This window comes from Varanus komodoensis, unplaced genomic scaffold, assembly GCF_004798865.1.
Source record: "Varanus komodoensis strain SLA01 unplaced genomic scaffold, ASM479886v1 scaffold1, whole genome shotgun sequence".
Lineage (NCBI taxonomy): Eukaryota > Metazoa > Chordata > Lepidosauria > Squamata > Varanidae > Varanus > Varanus komodoensis.
In genome coordinates, this window is record NW_025335268.1 from 120648404 (window position 1) to 120669597 (window position 21194).

The following is a 21194-nucleotide window of genomic DNA, read 5'->3' on the forward strand; positions in this document are numbered from 1 at the left end:
GGTGATATCCTGGACAGTTTCTCAACTTTCCAAATGTGCCTACATCCCCCAAAGTTTGCCAATTGATGGTTTAAAATATATGAAGAGCATGTGGAACATAAGCCACATAAACCCCTATTCAGATCAGATTGCAGCTGTCCATGTGCAAAGATGCTACAATCAAAACCATAAAGGTTCTTTTTCCACATTAATTCCCAAATGATCAGTTGATATTCATCCATGGGACTCGGACCCTCATGGGTGGGTGAGCAAGTTACAGGAAGGCACTGTGGAAGTAATGCTGCACAATGGAAGTGAGCAGGGCCATCAAGTCGAAATCTTAATAATCAAGCATATTCCCTCTGTTGCATTTCTTTTCTGAGGTCTAAAGAGCTATAATGATCAGACTTGTCATATCACTGTTCATCCAACATGTTTAATTAAGTTCTGGGCTCTAAAATAATGTAAAGATAATGGGCCCTTGCGGCTAAATTAATACTAAGGTGTCAAAGGCTAATTTACAGGTCAATGCTAGAGAAAGATAGGAACAGACTATACATAAAAATCGATTAATTTGTATGCAGATTGTGCTTGCCATCAATATTAAGTCTACTTTCTTCCATCCATTAACCTGTATTCAAAATTCAGTCTCCCACAATCTTTGACTACTCTAGTGCTTTCAAAGTCTACTTCAAAACATCCTGTTAGTTGGCCATGGGCTACTTTCTAGTTCTGATAAGTTCTGCTACGGATATGAAATATTAACCTGTTCCAAAACCTACAGATTGGTCTTCATCAAGACTTCAGATGTCACGTTTCATGTTAATCTATATTTAGGCTAGGGATTCCTTTCCCAGTTTTTCATGTGAGTTCTTCCTATAATCTGAATGAAAACATAATGCTGGCTTACATCAGCACATATGCTGGACGTATTCAGTGTAAGTGATACTGTGGGATATGTGAACTTTCCTAAATTTCTGTGGACTGTATTTCTTTCTTTCTTTCACCTTAGTTGCTGGCTTAGTCCAGAAAAGGGTTTTAACTGGAGCTTTCTAGGACCTGTCTGTGCCATAATTGTGGTGAGTAATGATCAGTTCTCATTCTGTAAGAACAACAAAATGAATGGATTTTATTTATTTATTTGTTTGTTTATTTATTTATTAAAACATTTTTATGCTGCCCCATTTGCCGAAGACTTGGGGCGGCTTTTAAGCAATCTAGTCCGGAACAGGAAATGAAAGAAAAGCAAGACACTAATATAAACCCCAGTAAAATCAACTAGTCAGTTGTTGGGCCCTGCTCATCTTCTTAAAGGTGATTACCTTTCACAATTGGCAGGCTAGAAGAATGCCTTCAGAAGCAACAGTTGTTTAAAAGGCATAACAGGAAAACGTTGCAATATCCTCTCTAAATGTCATAAGCGTCAATGTCTCCTACTCAAAGTTAGAATCTTACAGGGGTGGAGTGGAAGGAGAGGAGATAGCAGGCACTTTGGGTTGGGCAGAATGCCCTGGGTTTGCTGAAAACCCCCTAGCAATGCATCTATTAAACCCAGGACAAGCAGAAGATCAATCAAGGTCTATTTTAATACATCAGCAGTAATTTCTGGAGCCTAAAGATATAGCAATATTGAAATAAGCAAAAATTTCAGTATTTTCTTCCTAAATTAATCAAGAAATCTTGGGAAAGGATTTGCCTGTAATCCCAGATCCAGTATTGAACACAGACTAATGTATTAAGGATGTGTTCAGAGGCAGCCTGTTCTGTAAATCTGTTTCTGGCTTTCTCAATCAACATTTTGTGCTAATTGGAGCACCATGGAGTTGTGTTGAAAGTGAAATAGATCCCACCTGCTTAAAGGTTCCCCAGTCCTGTGTTAAAATAAAACAAAAGGCCCTTCTGGATTTAGAGGCAATTTTTAAAATTCTTGTGGAGTCCTGGCTGAAATGGAATTTGGGATCCATTCACTAATCCAGTAGAGTATGGATCCTAATTTCTATACAAGTGAGGGATAGAAGCTAACTTCCAAAGCTGTTGGATCTGACACTCACTTTGTTTGCTTTTACTTCAAAACTGGAGTTCCACCTAATCCTAAAATAGTGGCAGACAATTCAAGTCTCTCAGGACCCCCAGGTCTCAGTCTCACTTTAATAGATTAAATAATAAAGGTTAATAGGTTAATTAATTGATTGATAGGTCAATAAATAAAGTTTCTCACCCTTGATCTAGTCTGTTTTATACTTGCTTTGGAGCAAATATCCATCTTTTTACCCATCTTGGACAAGATTTCCTTTTTATTACACTGATAAGGGTGAGAAATTTGTAAGGCTAATTTTCAGCTTTCTACATGATGATTAATCCACATCAACCACAAACAAACTGAACCATTTTAAGAACCAAGAATATTGCTGCTGGGAGTGAGAAAGATGGCTGGTTTGGGCACATGTTCTCAAAGGCTGATGGATGGTTTCCAGAAGAAGAATCAGAGGCAGAGGAAGAGGCATGGGGCGGGTTGGCATGTGGGCCTTTTCCAGGCATTGAGAGGGGAGAAGCAGAAATGCCCATCTCAAGGCCAGACTTCCAAGGTGGGCGGGCAGGCAGTCCCTGGGAATAACCAAGATGTACAGTTGCTGGTAGGGGGCTTGGAACAGAGGAATGTCTCAGACACGGACGAGACAGGCACATATCATGTTGTCAGTGGAAGAGGGCAGTGTGCAGGAAAGAGGCATGCTCATTTTCAGAAGCCCCCCTGGAGGGATAGGGCCCAGGCATGGTCATAAGGAGAGTCCCTGAAAGTGAATATTAGACTGAGTTCAACAAACAGCTCTGTGCATGCTCAGAGATTCATTCTGGATGTTTGTGCTTCTGAAAATGCTGTGGTCAATATAGAATGTTTTGCAAGAAAGGTCTGTGGTGTTGAGTATGTGAAGGAGGAATCCTAGCTCACAACACTTGCTCTACATCCCATTAAGTGTTTTTTAAAAACTCATTTCTCAAGTTATTATTTTCTTGACCAGATCAACTTAGTGCTTTACACCCTTATTCTGAAGAATCTGCATAAGAAAATTGCATCTCTCAATTCAGATGTTACTGCTATCAAGAATACCAGGTAAGACCAGCAACAAAGCAAGATGTGTATAGATCTTGGCATCCACTGGACACTAGTGATGTAAAAATTGAGTGTAGCCACCAGCCTAAGAACCTTGGATGAGCCATTCTGGGTCAGAATGAAAGCCCCTCTGGTCCAGCTTTCTGTTTGCACAGTGACCAACTAGATGCTCGCAGGAAACCCACAAGCTGCGCATGATGGCAGCAGCACCCTGTCATGTTCTAGAGCAGCTGGCACACTGCCTCTGCTGCTCAAGGTAACATAGGCATGCAGATTGCTCAGATGGATCCATTTCTTTGAGTGACAGAGCTTAGCTTTGGATCATAATAGTAATACGAAGTTGTGAACACATACACTTTCCCCTAATTCACAGAGTAATCCTAAACAGCAGTCATTTTTGGAGGAAGGACTTCCACCAAAGAGTGGCTTACTGCCCATTAGGAGTACAGTCCCAGTAGTGGGGAAACTCCCAAGTGACTGCAGGGAAGTCAAGTGTGGTATAGTGGTTAAGAGTACAGGACTGGGACCCAGGTGATCACAGTTCTAGTCCCTGCTCAGCTATGGAGCCACCTGGGTGACTTTGGATCAGTCACAGACTCTCAGCCCAACCTACCTCACAGGGCTATTGTTATGCAAATTTATTTATTTATTTATTTATTAAAACATTTTTATGCTGCCCCATTCGCCGAAGCCTCGGGGCGGCTTACAAAATGAACTTGAGAGCAGGAGGAGGAGAATGATGTAAGCCGCTTTGAGTTTGTGATAAGAGAAAAGTGGTATATGCACCTAATATATAAATAAATAATAAATAAAAGCACAGAACTGAATATTTAATGTGCTTCTGCTACATTTTTCCCCAGAGCCGGTGGCTCCTCCTCCTCCTCCTCTTTTTTGGTCAATGTCAAGAATCAGTGATAACCATTTCAATTAGACAGTATGTCTTGTCTCCAGTCTAGTGTAGCTTCTGGCCCCCTTCCATAAAAACTGAGCCAGGACATACAGAGCTTTTCTACACAAAGAATATATTATTTGTTCATTATTCCCTACTTAATAGTTTATGAGTTCTTAGGCTGATGTTGTGAGTCTTCAGTTTACCTTCGGTTTTTAAAAGACACTTTTTGTGGGGGGGTTTAGAATTGTGAAAATGCACTATTATTTCTGAAGACAAAGGAAAATGCCTTTTCCTTTTCCACTGCAGTGCTACCTAGATGGTATAAGTCTGAAGACAGTCACAGAGAAGGAGAGGCCAATCTCAGATGCTGTCTTCCTACCACTGCCCTTTCCTGTTGATTCCAACACTTGTTGCCTTTCTCTGTTGTAGGTTGCTGACATTTAAGGCCATCGCCCATGTCTTCATCCTGGGCATGACCTGGTTCCTGGGCCTCTTTCAGTTTGGCACAGCGGCTGTTGTCATGGCATACCTGTTCACCATCTTCAACAGCGTGCAAGGATTCTTCATCTTCCTGGTGCACTGCTTGCTCAACAAAAAGGTGATGTCTTGAACGAGTGAAAGCGGCATGCAGAGCAAGCTGCATCAAATATAATGTGGTGTGATGAGTGATGAGATAAATCCTGATGCAGCACATAGTTGATCTTTCAGGATTCTGTGGAACCCTGACCAAGAGAGGATCCGTGCCTCCCCTCTGACACACCAGTCATATCATCACCTCAGAGAAGCACTCTGGCAGTGTGTGCACAATTATCAAACAAACCCTTCTTGGCAATAAGCCAAGTAGCTTGGTGGTTGTGCAAACAACCCATGGTGCACCCAACAATCAGTGGATCACTCTTCCCCTCCTTACTTCTTGGTCCACAGACTGCACCTCCACAGCGGCACAAGGCTGACTCAGAAATCTGGGGCACAATGAGGAGGGGTATCAATGAAAGCAGCGAGAGGTGGGAGTTTCATGCTCATCCTTGTGAATCCTGAAACATTCAAGAATAAGGATAGGAAATTGGGAAGAAAGGAAGAGGGAAAGCCATCGATCAAAATCTGACAGACATTCTGCATGTAATTAGAAGAACAGGGAGAAAAGAAATGAATAGGGTGTTAGTCAAAGGAAGAGTGAACAGGACAAAGTGCAGAGGGGGGTGGCACAGAGAAATAAAAAGGAGACAAGAGAAAGGGTACTACCATGTCCTACAGAAACATGTGAGGAGATGAAAGAGGCAACTGTCTTTACATTGGCGCAGATGAGCAAGTTCTTACTCATGCCTGTACATTTTGCTTCTTCAGGTGAGAGAGACATACTGGCACTGGATTTCTTGTAGCAAAGATAAAGAGACTCCTGTTTCTGAGGTTACTATGACTACCACCTCCATCAGCAACCCCGTGGTAAGACAGTCGCATGTCCCAAGAGTTTATCAAACCTGCCATGAGATGGGTACCCGGCCTTTCTCAGACACTAATATTCTTGCAGTCCAGAATTGCTTGGGAGAAACCTGCCTAGGCCACATTTCAGGCGGCGGATTTGTCCCTGTGGCACTTTCAACCCTCATAATGCTATCGCTGTCTCTTCACAGATGGTAAAGATGAGGTGATAGCTGGGGCTGGGCCATCCTGAGGTCATGGCTAGAAGGAGCAGTGCGGAGGCACTACCTTCCCCTCAACCCCAGGACTGAATTCCAGCTTTCTAGGTCACCTTTCTAGTACAGCTGAAGGAGCACAAGGAACTGCAATACCAGAATCTAATGAAGCACCACCACTAACTTAATTGTGTGCACTAGCACAAATAACTCCAGCTAGCCGGTGCATCCCCTTCCCCATGAAACCAGTCTATGACAGAACACTACTGGTACTGCATCAGTTGTGATCCTTTGTTTGGACAGTTCGCTTTGCCTGCCCCACCTTGGAAACTTCAAGGCCCATGGACTTGCAGGGGGAGCCAAGGTTTCCTGATTCTAACCCTAAGCTGAAGTTTTCCATCCACTTGTCAGCCACAGAGCATTCCTGTGTGTCCAGGAAGGCTGCCCAGGAGCAATTGGCACTGTCTTCTTTGTGAGCATTTAGCTTAGTCGCCCTCTCCAGCTGACTTGCGGGCCCCGAGAGCTGCACATGGCTCTTGGCTCTTTCCAAACTCTAACCCAAAACCTAACCAAAGGTTTTCACTGCATGCACACACACACTGCACATACAGTGTATGGGAAACACATGTAGATTCACACAGGTGGAAAATGGCGCTGTGTTGCATACTAGTGCGACTTGCGTTACATGCACAATTGCCCCTTGTGTGATAGTTCCTTGCATTACTGTACCCTCAGTCGGGCCAGAGTTCACCACCCGAGCAGACTGTTTCCACAATGAATGTGTTTTAGGCTCCCATTCTATATCTCCTTTAAATGCCTTTTAGAGAGGCATTGTTCCAAGAGAAGTTCTGCTTTATTTGCAAAGGGAAGCCGGTGTGGTTCCAAAATGTTTCTTTTTAAATTAGATTTGTAGGTCTTTATGGATGTTATTGAGCTGCGTCTCCTCCCAACCAGAGTTTTTCCATAAACTAGCTTGTTTCAGCTTTTAACTAGCTTTCGAATGGTGAGGCTTCCTGATAACATTTGATATGAAAGCCAGACTGACTTCCCTACTGAAACGCAATCCCATGTGTGGCTGAGAGAGTGATCCTATGGCCCTGGACTGCATCTAGTGCATCATGGCATAGCTTGGCTTGTCAGAGTCAAGACCTGAGGCTGCCCACAGAGCTGGCAATTTGTCCTTTGAACCCATTACAGCCAGTGCAGAAACGACGCCAGGTCTCTCCTAGGTTAAGGATTTGACCTTGCAGAGGGGGTAAAAGGGAGAAGAAAGGAGAATGCAGAGGCCATGATGTGGCCTGTCCTGCATCCTCTGTAGTCTCCTTCCCTCCTGTTCCAAAACTGCCAGTGAAATGGCTAAACAACTGCCTACCAAAGCTGCAGACTGGGAGGACTGGGGAGGTGAACTCTGCTTCTGCCACTCCTCCAGCTCTGCACAGGATCAGGTTTGGAAGCTACAGGCATCTTGATTGGATTGTGCTGTTATGCTCCAGCATTAAGGAGCACATCTTTTTTTTTTCTTTTCCAGAAAAATGAGCAAGCTCCTGGTTTAATGACACAGGGGACAGTGACATGGAGGGAAGAATCAACATCTGGCTTGCCTCCTGATTAGCGTCCACCATTCATCTCTTTCGCCTTTATCCAGACTTAACAGAATTATACTTTGGACATCTTCAACTTTCCTATTCTGGCCATCCTCTCCACCGCCGGCTGGTTACTTTCCTACTCTTTTGGATGTGGAGCTTTTATCAGTTCTGGGACATCACATTATGGTACTCTGTACTTCAAAGTACCATAACTTAAAAAACAGACATGCTTTTCAAGTGCCTTCTGTTCAATAGCATCTCTTGATTTTGGTGCCTTCTCTCTGGAATCGAAAACCAACACAGAATAGCTCTTCAATGCCCCTGCACATTCATTTTAACAGCACAGACAATGTGCTGTGAAGAACACAGTGGACACGGGCTTAACAGATCCAGAGGAGTTGACACATGGCTTTGTTCTCGCTTCCTTTTGCCTTTAGGGCAGCCTTTAGTCCTGTCTGTACAACAGCGTTTTGGCAAGCAGTATCTAGCTTTAGCTAGCATTGACCCATTGTCCACCTGTAGATGCACATCTCAGCTGAGTCTTCTGAGGCCAGCAAATTCCTACTCTCTTTCTGTACCCATCTGTGCTGGCACAGAAGACAGGATTTTGCCTATCAAGCGGCAGCAGCTGCAATTACTCACCAAATTTAACCAGCAAGTTGACTGGCTGCCTGTTGACATGGAATGGACAAGGCACGAGACTGTGATGAACCTCGAGACTGCTGAGTTATCAATAAAACAGCAGCTTAGGATGCTTCCAGGCTGGGTACGAAGGAAAAGGCATTGCGTGGCAATTCCAGCCTTTCATCCTTAATTTGTACAAATGGATCACCATGAGTACCAGCTGACTACAGACTTTTCAAATCACACTGCCTGACCTTACAGGGTTGTTTTAAGGCTAGCCAAGCCAATGGATAGGAATCAGTTGAAATGTACAAAATAATCATAATACTTAGCTGCTACCACCAGCAACACCATCACCACTGTATTTCTGTGATATATAAATTTGGGGCTCACGTGTTAAGGGGCAGAAAGATGAGGGGTCCAATGACAAGCACACCATTTGTGCAAGCATATGCCAAAGCAATTGCAAAGTTTTTTCAGCACAAGCCACAGGCAGCAAGGGTGGAGGCCCAACTCACATCCTAGCCTACTACAAAGGTGTGCAAACTGGCCCTTGAATAATGAAAATGTTCAGTTTCGCAGAATGGGGACATGGGGAGAAAATACCTTTCACTACAGGGAAACAGAATGAGTCTTAGGAACACAGTCCTATTCCCTTCCACTTCCTAGTCAAGGCAGAATATCATGGTACAGTAAAAGCATCTTGGCCTTCTATCAGCCTTTCACAACCACAGCTCCCACTGCCTCCAGTGCCGCAATGGTGGGGATAATGGAGGATTTAGTCCAACACATCTGGAGGCACCAGATTGCCTAAGGTACAGTCTAACTCTCTTTTGTTGCCTGTTGAGTAGCTGCTGTGGACTTTTAAAAGGAGGAAATCAAAGCAAATCTCACTTTTTCATACCTTAAAACTGCAATATATCTGAGAGTGAGCTTTTGGACTTTGCTGGATCTTATTTTCCCTTCCTGCCTCTACACTGCACTAGGAATTGGCACCCCAGTAACACCCGCATGGACTATAGGCTTTCACACATGAATAAAGACAAACAACGTAGCTTGGGGACCTATTATTTAGTTGCTTTAGTTGTTTAGTTGCACAAATGTGAAATCAATCATGTTCAGATCAGATACATTACAATAATGCTACCAAGTGCAGATTGTCCTCAAAGACATCAGACCAAGAGTCAACATGGTATACTTTGCTCATATACATTGCTATGAGGTTAACATGCAATTTAAGTACATTGATTAGATGAGCAATTGCTGTATTTGCTGCTACTTAAAGGCACGGTTATTCTAGATTGCCTTTGCCAGTCCAACTCGGTTGTTTGCCCTGTCAAAAATGCTGTAGTATTCTCTTATGAACACATCTCCCAGGATCCAGAGGCTCCCACCAGTGACTTGGAAGCCACTACTACAATGTCCTGAGCCCAGCTAGAGGGAAAGAAAAAGACAGCCATCATCAGATGTGGGTGATTCTACATATGCATCACCCAAGAAATCCATTCTGCTAAAAATGCATAGGGTACCATAACATTCAAACACCAAAGAGGGGAAAGGTAGTCCTTGAAGAAGGGGAGGGCACAAAAGTTAAGAAAGAGGTAAAATGCTTAGACTCAATTATTTTAAAAATGCTCCTGTTTTCCATTGCATTGCTTCTCCCCACTGAATTATCTCCTGGTATTCCCTCCTTGCCATACTTTTTGAAACATACGTTTTTCCTTGTCGATGTGCTCTTCTCCAGTTGCTTGCAAATACTTGCTTTCTTTAAAGTAGGGGTGGGGAAGCTGGGGTCCTCCAGGTGTTGTTGTGTGCAAACTCCCATCATTTTCAGACCAGTGATCAGGGATTATGGGAGTTGTAGTCCAGTAACCCCTGGAGAGCCAAAGATCCACTATCCCTGCCTTAAAGAAGCATCAATACGAATGGGATGTGACAGTCTGTGGTCTGCTTGGTATTATGAGAGGCCTGGTAAGGTCAGACAGGTTCTGACATGGCATGTTTTTAGGCATAGGGTGAAAATGGGGCCGATAAGAAGCCTGAGACTGTTGGTTTTCTCTAATGCTGCTCCCTTTCTGAGCTGTTCACTCTGTACAGTTCTTGCGATTCAGTGGAATGTTGGGCTTGTTATCTCAGTGCTGTTATCATATGTGTATGTTCTTTGATGTTTAACAATTATAAACTGCTTTAAGTTATTTTTGGGGGAAAGTGGGACATATAGAACCTATGAGAAGACTTGAGTCTGTCACTGGAAGGTGGGTTTTACGCACCCACTCAACCAAGAGAAGCCCTAACAGAGGAGAAGCTATCTCATGGCTCGATCAAGTATCAATGCCTAATATTTTTAACAGGACTATTCTATAGTAAATCTGATTCACTAACACTGTTTTACAATTTTGAACTGTTTTTTGAAATTTGTATTATGAAAAATGTTATGGCGGTTATACTGCATTATGGCCCAGTTTCTGAACTGATGTCAACTGCCCACAGAAACTTGCCTGTTGGGCAGGATAAAAGATAAATGAATGCATAGAAGTGTCCTGGCCAGCATGGCCAGGAAGCAGGGCTGATGGGGGCAGAATAGTCCAAAGCAACCAGGCTTCCTACTTCATTTTAACCCATTGAATACACACAAAAACGGTTATTGTGTTGTAAGCCGCCCCGAGGCTTCGGCAAGGGGCGGCATAGAAATGTTCTAATAAATAAATAAAAAATGTTCTGCTTACACCTAGGTTATTAGCATAGTCTTTTTATAAGGCAGTGCCCTCTAGATTCACTGGGCTGCAATTCCCATCATCCCCAGCTAGCATGGCCACTGATGAAAATCTTCCACAACTGGAGGACACCATATGAGGGGAGTCTGCTTCAGGCTAGCATTCTGACTTTAAACACTCTACAATTTTCTACATGAGGCATTTAACCTACTGCTATAGCGAGGTTTCATTTTCCATTTCCCCTGAGGGAGGAAGGAAGCAGCCTTGTCTTTCTCTGCCTTTCTAAATAGCCTTATCTAACCACAGGGTATTGCTACAGTATAGCAGATTATGACACATGCCTCACGCCAATTTGTTTAGCATTTGAAAGTTAATAGCTGACTTTCCTTGCTGTAAAGCAAAACGAAGCTGGAAAAATGGCTGGAAAAACCTAAAGGATGACCATGCTGTGGAAAGGAACCAAAAACTTATGTGAGTGAATGATCACAAGGACACAATAAGTTCCTCCAGCAGAGAAGCCATGAGTGAGAGAAGCCACTGCAACCGGGATGGCCAAGGGGCCGTGTGTGCCACGGGCACTTCCGGGGTGCTAGGAGGAAGAGGCAGAGCGCGAGCTTTTGTAACCCTCTGTAGATTTTGCCATCCCTACAAAAAGGAACTGAGGAGAGGCAAACATGTTCTGCTTCCTCATTCTGCCTTCTCTGAAAAGCCAGGCAAACACCCACAAGGCCCAAAATTTGCCTGTGTAGCTTAGCCTCAGGTTGGAGCTCCCTGACAGAAGGTGTGCAAGATGAACTTTCCAGGGCAGGTACTCCGGTTCTTCCATCGTGCCAGGGCAAAGTGCTGCCCTCTCTGTACAGACACAGTCACCTGTGGCCAGAGATGCACCAAATGATCGTGCTTCTCTTTTCAGTGGAGGACTAATTGCTCCCCCATAAGAGCAGCGTCATCTGAATGTGGGTTGACCTTTTTTTAGACAGCGGGCAGGTATCAACACAACTCCTGTGACCCTGCCTGAGTATGAAATGTGATTACTGCCCAAAGAGTATCTGTGTGTCAGCCCATCCATTCATAAAAAAGCTGCACTCCTGATCTGCCCAATGCCCTTGTGAGCCTGCACCCAGGTAGTAAGTCCGTTCCACATCCATTACGTACCTGGCGTGTGTATGCCTTTGGTTTCAGAGGATACTGGATTCCATTGATCACAAACACCACATCAGGCATATAGGGAAGGTTATTGCAGTTGATTGTATACTAGAGGAGATAAGGAAGAGCATGTTTGGGTTGCTTTTATCATAAAGGAGATAATCCTGCACTTTTGTGACTAGGCAATCTGAAGAGAGCAGAATTGTCGCCTTAACAAATCTGTCCCACAAGAGAGAGTGTGTGTGCACACGTACACGCACACACATACACAAGGGTTCTTCAAAGAGTTTCCGCACTTTTTAAACTCTATTAGGAATTTCAAAAACAAATTGCATCACTGTTCTACATAGTTACCTTCCTTTGTGATGCATTTTCCCCAGCATCATACCAATTTTTTAATACCACCAGCAAAAAATGTAGAAAATACATTTATAAAATATAAAAGTGTGGAAACTTTGAAGACCCCTCATATATGCACAGGATCATGGAAAAATATGAAGCCTGAATTTGGGCTGCAGTACGCAAAGAAATAACAGAGACTAACCCTAACCCTAACCAGTTTATATTGCATGCATTTGCAACCTCAGCCTTTATCAGGACTTAAAGTGGCATGTAGACAAGGCACCAAGATGACTTGGGAAGACCATGGCAAAGAGTAACAGATTTCTTCTTACCTGACCATACTGCCCTGCTGTAGCTCCAATGGCGTTTTGGATTCTGTATATGGCAGAGCCGGGGACAGCCAAGAGGGAGGTACCAGTGTCAACAATTGCTTGACAGCCCCCAGAGCAGGCTATCTCCTGACCGTCCACTAAAACGCTGAGAAATTGGAAGTCATGAGATTCGTGTTTGTTCTTGAAGCAAAAAATGCAGCTTAGTGAGCTATCACAACCCTGCCCCATAAGAGGCCATCCAGCCCCATCCTGGGCCTTGTGGCTGGTTATGTTCTCAGCAGTAGATCCTGTAGAAGTTACAGATCGCAAGTTCTTCAGGGCATGAACTTAGGAAACTGCCTTACATAGAGACAGACCATTCATCCACCAAGCACAGTATCACCGTCACTGACCATTTCAGATGAGAGTTCTTCTAGCCCTGCCAGAAGATGTCAAGGATTGAACTTAGGACCTCTGTTTGCAACACCGGTGTCCCAAGACTGAGCTAGGACCCTTCCCTGCCATAGACTAAAGATAGCACTAAAGAGATAGGCGTTTTACCCAGCCATCACCAGCTGAAAACCATGCAGGAAACTGTCATTTTGGATTTGTGCTTTATTACTCTCCATCTCTTCCTTTCGTCTTACTGCTCATCTTCTCAGCTAGCAACCCTTAAAGGTGCTTGCAGTGCAAGCCAGTGTGGCTACCAGTAACCTTCTGAACTCAGAGGTTCATGGGCAACCTATGGCGAGGCAAAGGTTGTCTCCATGCTTTCCCTGCCCTGCAAAGCATGTACATGGCCATTTTTGCAGAATGAGGAGACGAGGCTGAAGCTCAGCCAGGGTACCGCATTGGCTGGTGGTGCCGCACCTGTCTGCTCCCCTGCCCTCCTCTTCACCAAGCATGCCCCCCACAGCGCATCTCCAAGGTCACTACTGCAACCTGGCAGCCACGGCCAGTGCAGGCTCTGAATGTAGACTCTGTCCAGCAGACGTAGGATTGCATCCTTGGTAAAACTTTCCAGCTTCATTGTATGGTACCGAACAAAAACCAACACACTCCGAAAGCTAAGACAAAATACAAGTAATAATTCTTACTTACCTGTCCATTGCAATCTGCCAGTAACCTTGCTGAGTGACAGGTATCCAATTAATAGTACCAGTATAATAACGGTGATCAATTCCACCAAAAGTGATCATGCTCCCAGTTGGATTTCTGAAATGTGAATATTTGATGCATCGTTTACAAGCTATACATTTCAATATGAAGTTGAACTGCACATTAAAAAGTGAGTGCATCATACTCACGCATATATCAAAATTTCCCCATTAAAATAAAGTTTAAACCATGGATTTATAATTTGTCACCTTGGATCAGGGCTCAGCCCCTTAGGCAATCTCGGAGAGTCTCTTTGGCCCTTTTTGCTACACATTTCGTGTTTCCTGCTTATGGCAGAGGTCTGGCCAATGTGGACTCAGCAGCCATCTTTCCAAGAAAATTGGATTTTAGCTGCTCATTGTACAAGATGTAGCGAACAAAGCAGCAGTCAGCATGAAAAGTAATCACAGGGGCATTTTCCTCCAACACACTCAACAAATAGTGTTACCAGTCGAGCTAAATGCTATTTACCTGCTGAGATAGACAGAAAATAAGTTGTGCTGCACTAGGCCTTCATTCACCAAGTTATCAAAGACGGGGGTTGCATCGTCTTCAGCAATGGTGGGGTAGCCTAAGCCCAAGATCCCGTCAAACTTAGCATATACGAAGATGAGCCCAGGCTCACGAGTGCTCAAGGCAAATGGTTGATTGGTATCAGCAAGACCAGACACCTAGGACAGACACAAAATATCTCTTTACTTCTATAACAAGCTAGTAAATCACAGAACACAATTTTAACGGTGGCACAATGCCTGAGTTCAGACAAGGGCTGAGTGTGGGCTGTTATTGAACCATAGGTTGCTGCAAAAGCTGGGTTATTGTATTATCCTGGCTTAGTTAGCAAACCATGGTGAACAACCCGCAGTTTACAACCCAGGAATGACCCATGGGTTCTCTTCATGGGTTATTTGTAATTAACATGCCATGGCTCCATAGCACAGCTGGCTACAGACAACATCATAAGTCACATTTCGACAAGAACCCTCCATTCAACACCAACCCACACTCAACCCATACTGTGTGGTAGAGTGGTTACCATGTTAAACTGGGACTCAGGAAATCTGGCTTCTATGCCCTACTTAGCCATGAAGCTCACTGGGTGACTTTGGGCCAGTCACTGTTTTACCTCACAGGGCTGTTGTGAGGATAAATAGGAGAAGAGGAGAAACTTGTACACCTCCTTGAGTTGCTTGCAAGAAGAAAAATGCAGAATATGCTACTTTGTATAATGCAGCTATCATTCACTGAGGGGCAACTAGCAGCTGTAACAGGGTTCCTGCCGTTTTATTTAATCCTAGATAAAAAGGCTCCTGATCTTCATTGGAACTGCATCATGTGAAGAGGGCAGGCAGTAGTTACCATTCAAAACAGGTTTCCCTTGGTGCCAAAGGGAGCTTCCCATACCCACTGTGCAGGCCAGCTGCAGAGGAAGGTGGTTTTTGGATTGCAGTGGCGGAGACAAGAGTTAAATCTCTCTTGACCTGATGAAAACTGGGTGTGGAGTCAAGGTGATTTTCTCCTTCAAAAGCCTAACATGCCTGCTACACACACGGTTGACCTCAAAGACACCCACAATAGAAAGCTGCCTTCAACACTGGTGCTTCCAAACAAGGATTTAGCTGCACAGTGCTGAGTTTTAAGTGTCATATGATATGTTTTCCCACAGCTTTCCTTCCATTTGTCCACTGCTTCTTCCATCTTTTCTTCTTAACGCACACCAAAGAATACATTAAGGATCCGGAGCAGGGGGCGGGAGACAGAATGGCTGCACAGCTCATTTGATTGGAATTATTTGCAAGCTGCTGTGTGGAAGCACCCCTTTTTTGCTTCTTTTGTCCTACATGCATCCCACAAATGGCTTACCAACACAGTATCGTATCCTAAGATGCCTTCCATGTTTCCTGTGCCATAGTAAATTGATATACTCTGTTGTGTGCCCTGGTAGGTAGAAGACTGAGTCGGGTTGAACTTATTATGGTTTTCTAAAAGTTGAAAAGAAACAGGATGCAATTGGTCAGTGGTAGATAGCAACTATGCTTCAGGCTTCAATATAAATTTAGTAGTGGAAGAAAACTCCTGTAATAATTTAAACTGTAAGACAATTGGGAAAGATAAACCTGATAGATAGTATTACTTTGCTACCATTTTACCTAACATAAAAGGAATCCCTGTTTTTTGCAGGGTGGGGGGGATCACATCATTTAAACATTCATAGAACCAAATTCACTTTAATAATACCTCTTGGGTACCTATTCCTAAAAATTATCCTGTGCAAAAATGGAATTGGATTTCACAAACCTGGATCTGCATGATTTGTACTGCAGATCCCAGTTTTGTTGCATTCAGTAGAGTCTGGTTCCTGGTAAATGGATGTAGGATTGCAGCTCCTTAGTCTAATTTTATCATCATTTATTTTCATAATTAATACCCACTGTGTTCAATGGACGCTTAGTAAACAGAATCGTGGTCCCAGCCAGGCCCATATCCTGTAGTTCATCTCTAATTTTCCTTGCCAATGAGAACAAAGATTGGAGATGCTTGAACTACTTTCAATCAATTGGTTACTTACGACATGCCTGACTTTGGCAGTAGATAGAGGGTACCCAGAGATTCGATGATCCAGTGTCAAACACAACAGTGAACTTCTGTGGTGGGGTTCCAATGTAGATTGTTCCATAGTATTGTGCCTGTTAATTCATAAAAGCACATCTGCTAACTATAATAAATCTGAGTGCTACAAAACTGAAAGAATAAAAAAAAAGAATATGTGGAAATGACTACTCCCATCCATATTATTATTATTATTATTATTATTATTATTATTATTATTATTTACAGAAAGGTTATCATCCAAATGTGTAGAGCATTAATAAACGGTGGAAAGTAAAGGCGTGTGTATTAAAAGGTAAGTCATATATGGGAAATAAAGCACTAGATCTGTCATGATTCCTCACTCTACACAAACATTAATGCATGGTAAATAAATACAATTTCTTGCAGAGTGAAGCTTGCTCAAACACAGCACTCATCTCAAGAAATCAGTAAAGTAATTTTGTGGTACTGGAAGTCAATAGGAATAAAGCACCAACTTACATCTAAGTAGTTCATAAGTGGTTCATCAGCAAACTGAGCAGCATTAGGCAAATGATATTTGCTGCCAATGTCATAATGGTGTTTCCGAAGAAGACCTTCCAGCAAATTCTCCTCCTGGAGAATGTCTCTCAGACTTTTCCCTCTCTGTAATGGAAAACTGATACAGAAAAACCAAGATGGCTAAATTTGGTTTTTTTCACCCCCTGCTCTTGCAAATGTGATAATTTCATGATCATTTTGTGCCCACCAACATCATCTAGGAGATCTCAGGCGTCCCAGATCGGAGATGCAATCTTGCACCCAGGACTTGGAAAGCAGAGCTGCTGCTCTACCCCTTGCGGCTGGCCTTGAAAGAATGTCACTAGCTCCCCACTGCCCAGGTCACAGCTGGGCCTCAGAGAGGGGCAACTGGGCATTCTGAAGAGCAGGGAGGCTGGAACCATGGAGTCATGCTTATTCCAGTTGGCACAGAGGCCATCTTCCCTCCCCATAGAAGGCCAAAAAGCCTTCCAGATAAAATGCTGGATGCACGGCATATTAGTGGACAAGATCACCGCCACTGCACCCTTTGCCTTGCATCAGATGTGCATAACTTCTGAGTCTGGGGAGTCGCAAGTAGGTTTGCATCCTCCATGACATCACTCTGCCCCCTTTATTAGCTGCTAGATCTAAGTTCCTCCAAAATTAAGGCATTTGGGGCACAGTTCTAGGCATTTTTAGACAGAAAAGGTCCTATAACTTCCAGTATTTCCCAGCCTGCATGCCTAGCTGAGGAATACTGGGACGTGTAGGGCTTTTTTCACCTAAATATGCATTGGATTGAGAGATCAGCCCCACTCAGCTTTATCAAAGAGTACTTCAGCATCAAGAAAGATTAATTTAACCCACAATCCTCCACCAGATTGCACTGAAGATGGAGTTGTAAGTTTATCTGCTTCAGCCCTCAAGAAGTTAAGTTAGTTAGTTAGTTTATTGTATTTGTAGTCCACCCCATAGCCCAAAAGCTTTCTGGGTGACTCACAGGAAAACAGAAACTGCAACATAATATAATCATAATAAAATTTAAAAAAACATAACATCTAAAACCACATAACATTCAGTTAATAGGAAACAGAGAGAGAATATAGCCAACAATAAAATATAACCAACAATAAACCCAGCAGCAAGAATAGCATAATAAAACCATTATAAAATAGTTGAAAGAAGGAATGGGGAGGTAAGTGCTATAGACGTAAAAGCATTTAAAAACTGATTGATATAAAATGAATTCTTCCTAACAAATTTTTAAGGTATCTTTTGTCTCTCCATGTAATCAGTGCTTTAAAGATCAATGTCGTGTGCTTGTGTATAGTTTGAATAGAATTTTAGCTCTGAAAATACCAGTTCACAGGCTCTCTTCTACTGCTTGGTAACATAATTAGGAATTGTAGGTGCCAGGGAAGCAAAGAGGAGCAACAAAATTTTAACTTACTTAATCAAACATTCAGAGAGGGTGACAATGCTGAGGAGGACCGCAAGGCACTTCATCCTGCCATTCAACAGAGGCTACTCTGGTGCATGTTCTATGCATTCTCAGGGCTTTTATACCTGCTGCAGAAACACCCACCTTTACCTGAAGGTGACCATCTATTAATAAACAAAGTCCTGACCATTCCTGAAAGTCAGAAAACGAAGCAACTGATGACTCACTTTGTTTGCAAACACTTGGAAATCCTACCTGAGGCATGTCTTCATCATACGATATTGTAAATATCAATAAATCCAGTGAATGCATTACTGTGGAAACAGAGGGACGAGTGAGGGTCTTATCCTAACTTTTTAAGGGTGCAATCTCATGCATATATTGGCAGAAAAAGTCATACAACTTGCAGTATTCCTCAGCTACCCATGCTGGCTGGAGAATGTTGCATGTTGGAGACCTTTCTTCTGATTAAACATGCATAAACGGGTTGTTCTATCCCCTTGCCCAGTGCAACATCACAACCCAAGGCTGCAGAATGGTCTGGCTGAATTACAAGCAGCCATGTTGATCATTTTGGGCCTACATGTAATTCCATGCATGAAAAGTTGTGCCTTGTTCTATACCCTTTCCTTTTGCATTTTTTCTAAGAAGTTACTTACATTTTCCCATTCCCTGCATTCTTTCCCTTCACTCACACAAGTAATTTGAGGAATCATCCTTAGCACAAAATGGTCTAATGCCAGCCCCAGAAGTTCAGCTTTGTGGCATCAAACAGCTTGAGGACAGAAAGTCTAACACATCTGTCCATCTAACACACATTCATCTATATACCTATATTAATAGCCGACGTATTTAAATAGTTTTTGTATTATGCTTTAGACTGTATTTTTATGGCTTAATCTTCTGTAAACTGCCCAGAGATTTTGGGCTATTGGTCAGTATAGAAATGTGAAGAATAATGACAATAGTAATACTGGTTGCCTTGCTTGCATTTGGGTTGCCTGTCATTTCCCTGCAGTAGAAGGTGGGTGGGAGTGGTCTTACCTGGGTTCATACTGCTCAGAATGTTGGGAAAGGGTTCAAAAGCAACACTGCCATACTATGAGTTCCTCCACACTCTATTTTTGATGTGACTTGCCTAATTGTGCAATGCTTGAAAAGAAATGCATCCCATCATGGGGGAATTAGAGGGGTTCCCATAGCAAGCCAAGAAGCAGTGAGTTCATTAGGATGGCTCTTGGACTGAGAAGGATGTTTAGTAGAAAGAGCATACAGATTCCAAGTCATCATGTGGAAGACAGACCTTTGGATTTGTCTTCTTTTGCCTTATGCAGTGTGAACCATGGAAAGCGTCCACTGGACATATAGATGAGTTCTGGAGAAGGTCTACCAAAGAATTCCTGCTACCAGAGGCAAATTAAAGTGGTCCCTTTGATCCCTTTGCTTTTATTTCATCAAAATCCTTTGCAAGATTATCTGTGTCATGGGATGGTAGGCGGAGGAGAACAAAACAATCCCATTTGTAAGTGTCCCTAGAATTCATGGGATGACAACAACATTTTTTTCAAGGGTTTGCTCAAGAAGCAAACTCTCTCTGAGCAGTGCTTCCCAGAGTGCCAGCAACTACTCCCTCTCCAAAGCCTTATGATTCAGCCATTTCAGGACCTTATATGGGTCGCTCAAAAATGCTTTCGGTTTTCTGTTTGATACTGTTACTGTTTCGATTGCATTATATATTATATAGGATAGGATTACACCCTCAGTCTGGACACCGAATCCCCTCCATCATGGTTTAAATCGTATTGAGCATTACCCCAGGATGAGATTTTATCAAGGGTGGTATTTATTTTGATACAAAGTAATCTGCATAGCCGGCCAAACAAAACATATCCAGAACTTTCTGGTAACATCAGGAGTTGTCCTATTTGGTGCCATGCATCACTTCCCCAACACTGGAGTGCACTGTGTGGGCTGGGCAATTGTGAGAGTTGCAGCTGAGCACAACCGGAGGGCCCCAGCCTGGAAGTCCTGCTGCAGAAGACAGCGAACACCCATCAGATCAACAGCTGCTTATGGCCAGATGTTTCTGTCCTTTGCTTTAGTTATTATTTATCCATTGAGCACATAGAGTAACCCGGACTTGCTAGTTAATGTGCTTTGATTACAGTCTTATTTTTTTCATATTTACAAAGAATATGAAATGGAGGGAGGGGAAATATGAATGGAAAAACGGCTAATGTTCAGCATGCCCTTGGTGGGTGTCTCCTGGCACAATGTGTCTAAAACAAATGTTCCGCTTTCTTATCTGCATAGTACTCTTATCCCTATCTTTGAGATGTTATTAAAATGAAAATACCTGTAGAACATTGATGTTGTTAATGGCCGTTAGTGGAAATTTGATAATATTATAAAAACAGAATTAACCCATGGAAGCTTGTGCAAATATCAGGTAGGGGATGGCTGAGCCAATTGTTTCTCATGACTTCTCTCTGAAACTACTATGCAGATCTCCTGCACAGCATCCTTAATTTGGTTTGATCAATGCACTGCTTCTAAGAGTTTGAGTATGAGTCAACAAGTTAGTGTGGCCTTCAAGTTTGTTTCTCTCATCTCAGCCATTGCCCCTCTCAATTTTGTCTGCCATTTGAGTGCTTCTATTGCTTATTAAGAATAACCCAAAAGTTTCTACATATTCACCCATCCTGTCCTATCATAATAGTACTGGGGTTTTGTTTGCTTGTGTGAGTCTTCCTGACTCTGCACAGATCCAGGTACTATTCAGGCTCAGAGGACCTGCAAGCTTTATTTGCACTCCAGGAAAGAAACTGGCACATTTATGAGCAGCTTTCTCCCCACATATGCCATTGCTTCTCATTTCTCAAATAACATTGACACATATTCTCCTAGAATTCGATCTTCTGGTGTAGGGGTATCACACCTTCCTCAAGCTGAAATGGCAATATTTTGGTGCTATAAAATTAATTCCTTTCTTCAGTTAATGTGGAATGTGGTTGTGCAAATTCTGTTGACCCATATTGGATTTTATGCATTTGTTTATAATATTTATGTAGGCTTCCCAAAACCAATGTCGTCTGAGCAGCTTCCAAACCGTAAAGAATTAACATACAATGCCTCAAAGCATTA

At 42.9% G+C, this 21194-nt stretch overlaps 2 protein-coding genes across 4 annotated transcripts in view; one reads left to right on the forward strand and one right to left on the reverse strand.

The window, feature by feature from the left end:
• The window catches only part of ADGRE3 (adhesion G protein-coupled receptor E3), a 31833-nt gene extending 21352 nt beyond the window's left edge, over positions 1-10481 (forward strand). For all 3 annotated transcript variants that reach the window (XM_044443142.1, XM_044443151.1, XM_044443159.1), the window contains 5 exons: positions 992-1058; positions 2997-3088; positions 4410-4578; positions 5325-5423; positions 7143-10481. In XM_044443142.1, the coding sequence (XP_044299077.1) occupies positions 992-1058; positions 2997-3088; positions 4410-4578; positions 5325-5423; positions 7143-7226 (511 nt within the window). In that variant the 3' untranslated portion in view covers positions 7227-10481. The remainder of the gene's footprint in view (positions 1-991; positions 1059-2996; positions 3089-4409; positions 4579-5324; positions 5424-7142) is intronic.
• Positions 9083-18115, reverse strand: LOC123029828 (embryonic pepsinogen-like). Its single transcript, XM_044443171.1, has 9 exons — positions 18060-18115; positions 16589-16745; positions 16065-16182; positions 15359-15477; positions 13967-14166; positions 13439-13552; positions 12359-12503; positions 11694-11792; positions 9083-9258 (listed from the first exon to the last, which is right to left on the reverse strand). The coding sequence occupies exons 1-9, from the start codon at positions 18113-18115 to the stop codon at positions 9121-9123; spliced, it is 1146 nt and encodes a 381-aa protein (XP_044299106.1). The 3' UTR covers positions 9083-9120.
• Positions 18116-21194: the final 3079 nt, after the last annotated feature.

Excerpts from the sequence above, each read along its gene's own strand:
- LOC123029828 (XM_044443171.1), bottom strand. The coding sequence starts at position 18,115 with ATGAAGTGCCTTGCGGTCCTCCTCAGCATTGTCACCCTCTCTGAATGT. Across the intron at positions 16,746-18,059 it reads CTCTCTGAATGTTTGATTAA|TTTTCCATTACAGAGAGGGA; the intron begins GTAAGTTAAAAT and ends TTTCTGTATCAG. Across the intron at positions 13,553-13,966 it reads TTTTCTGTCTATCTCAGCAG|AAATCCAACTGGGAGCATGA; the intron begins GTAAATAGCATT and ends TTCACATTTCAG.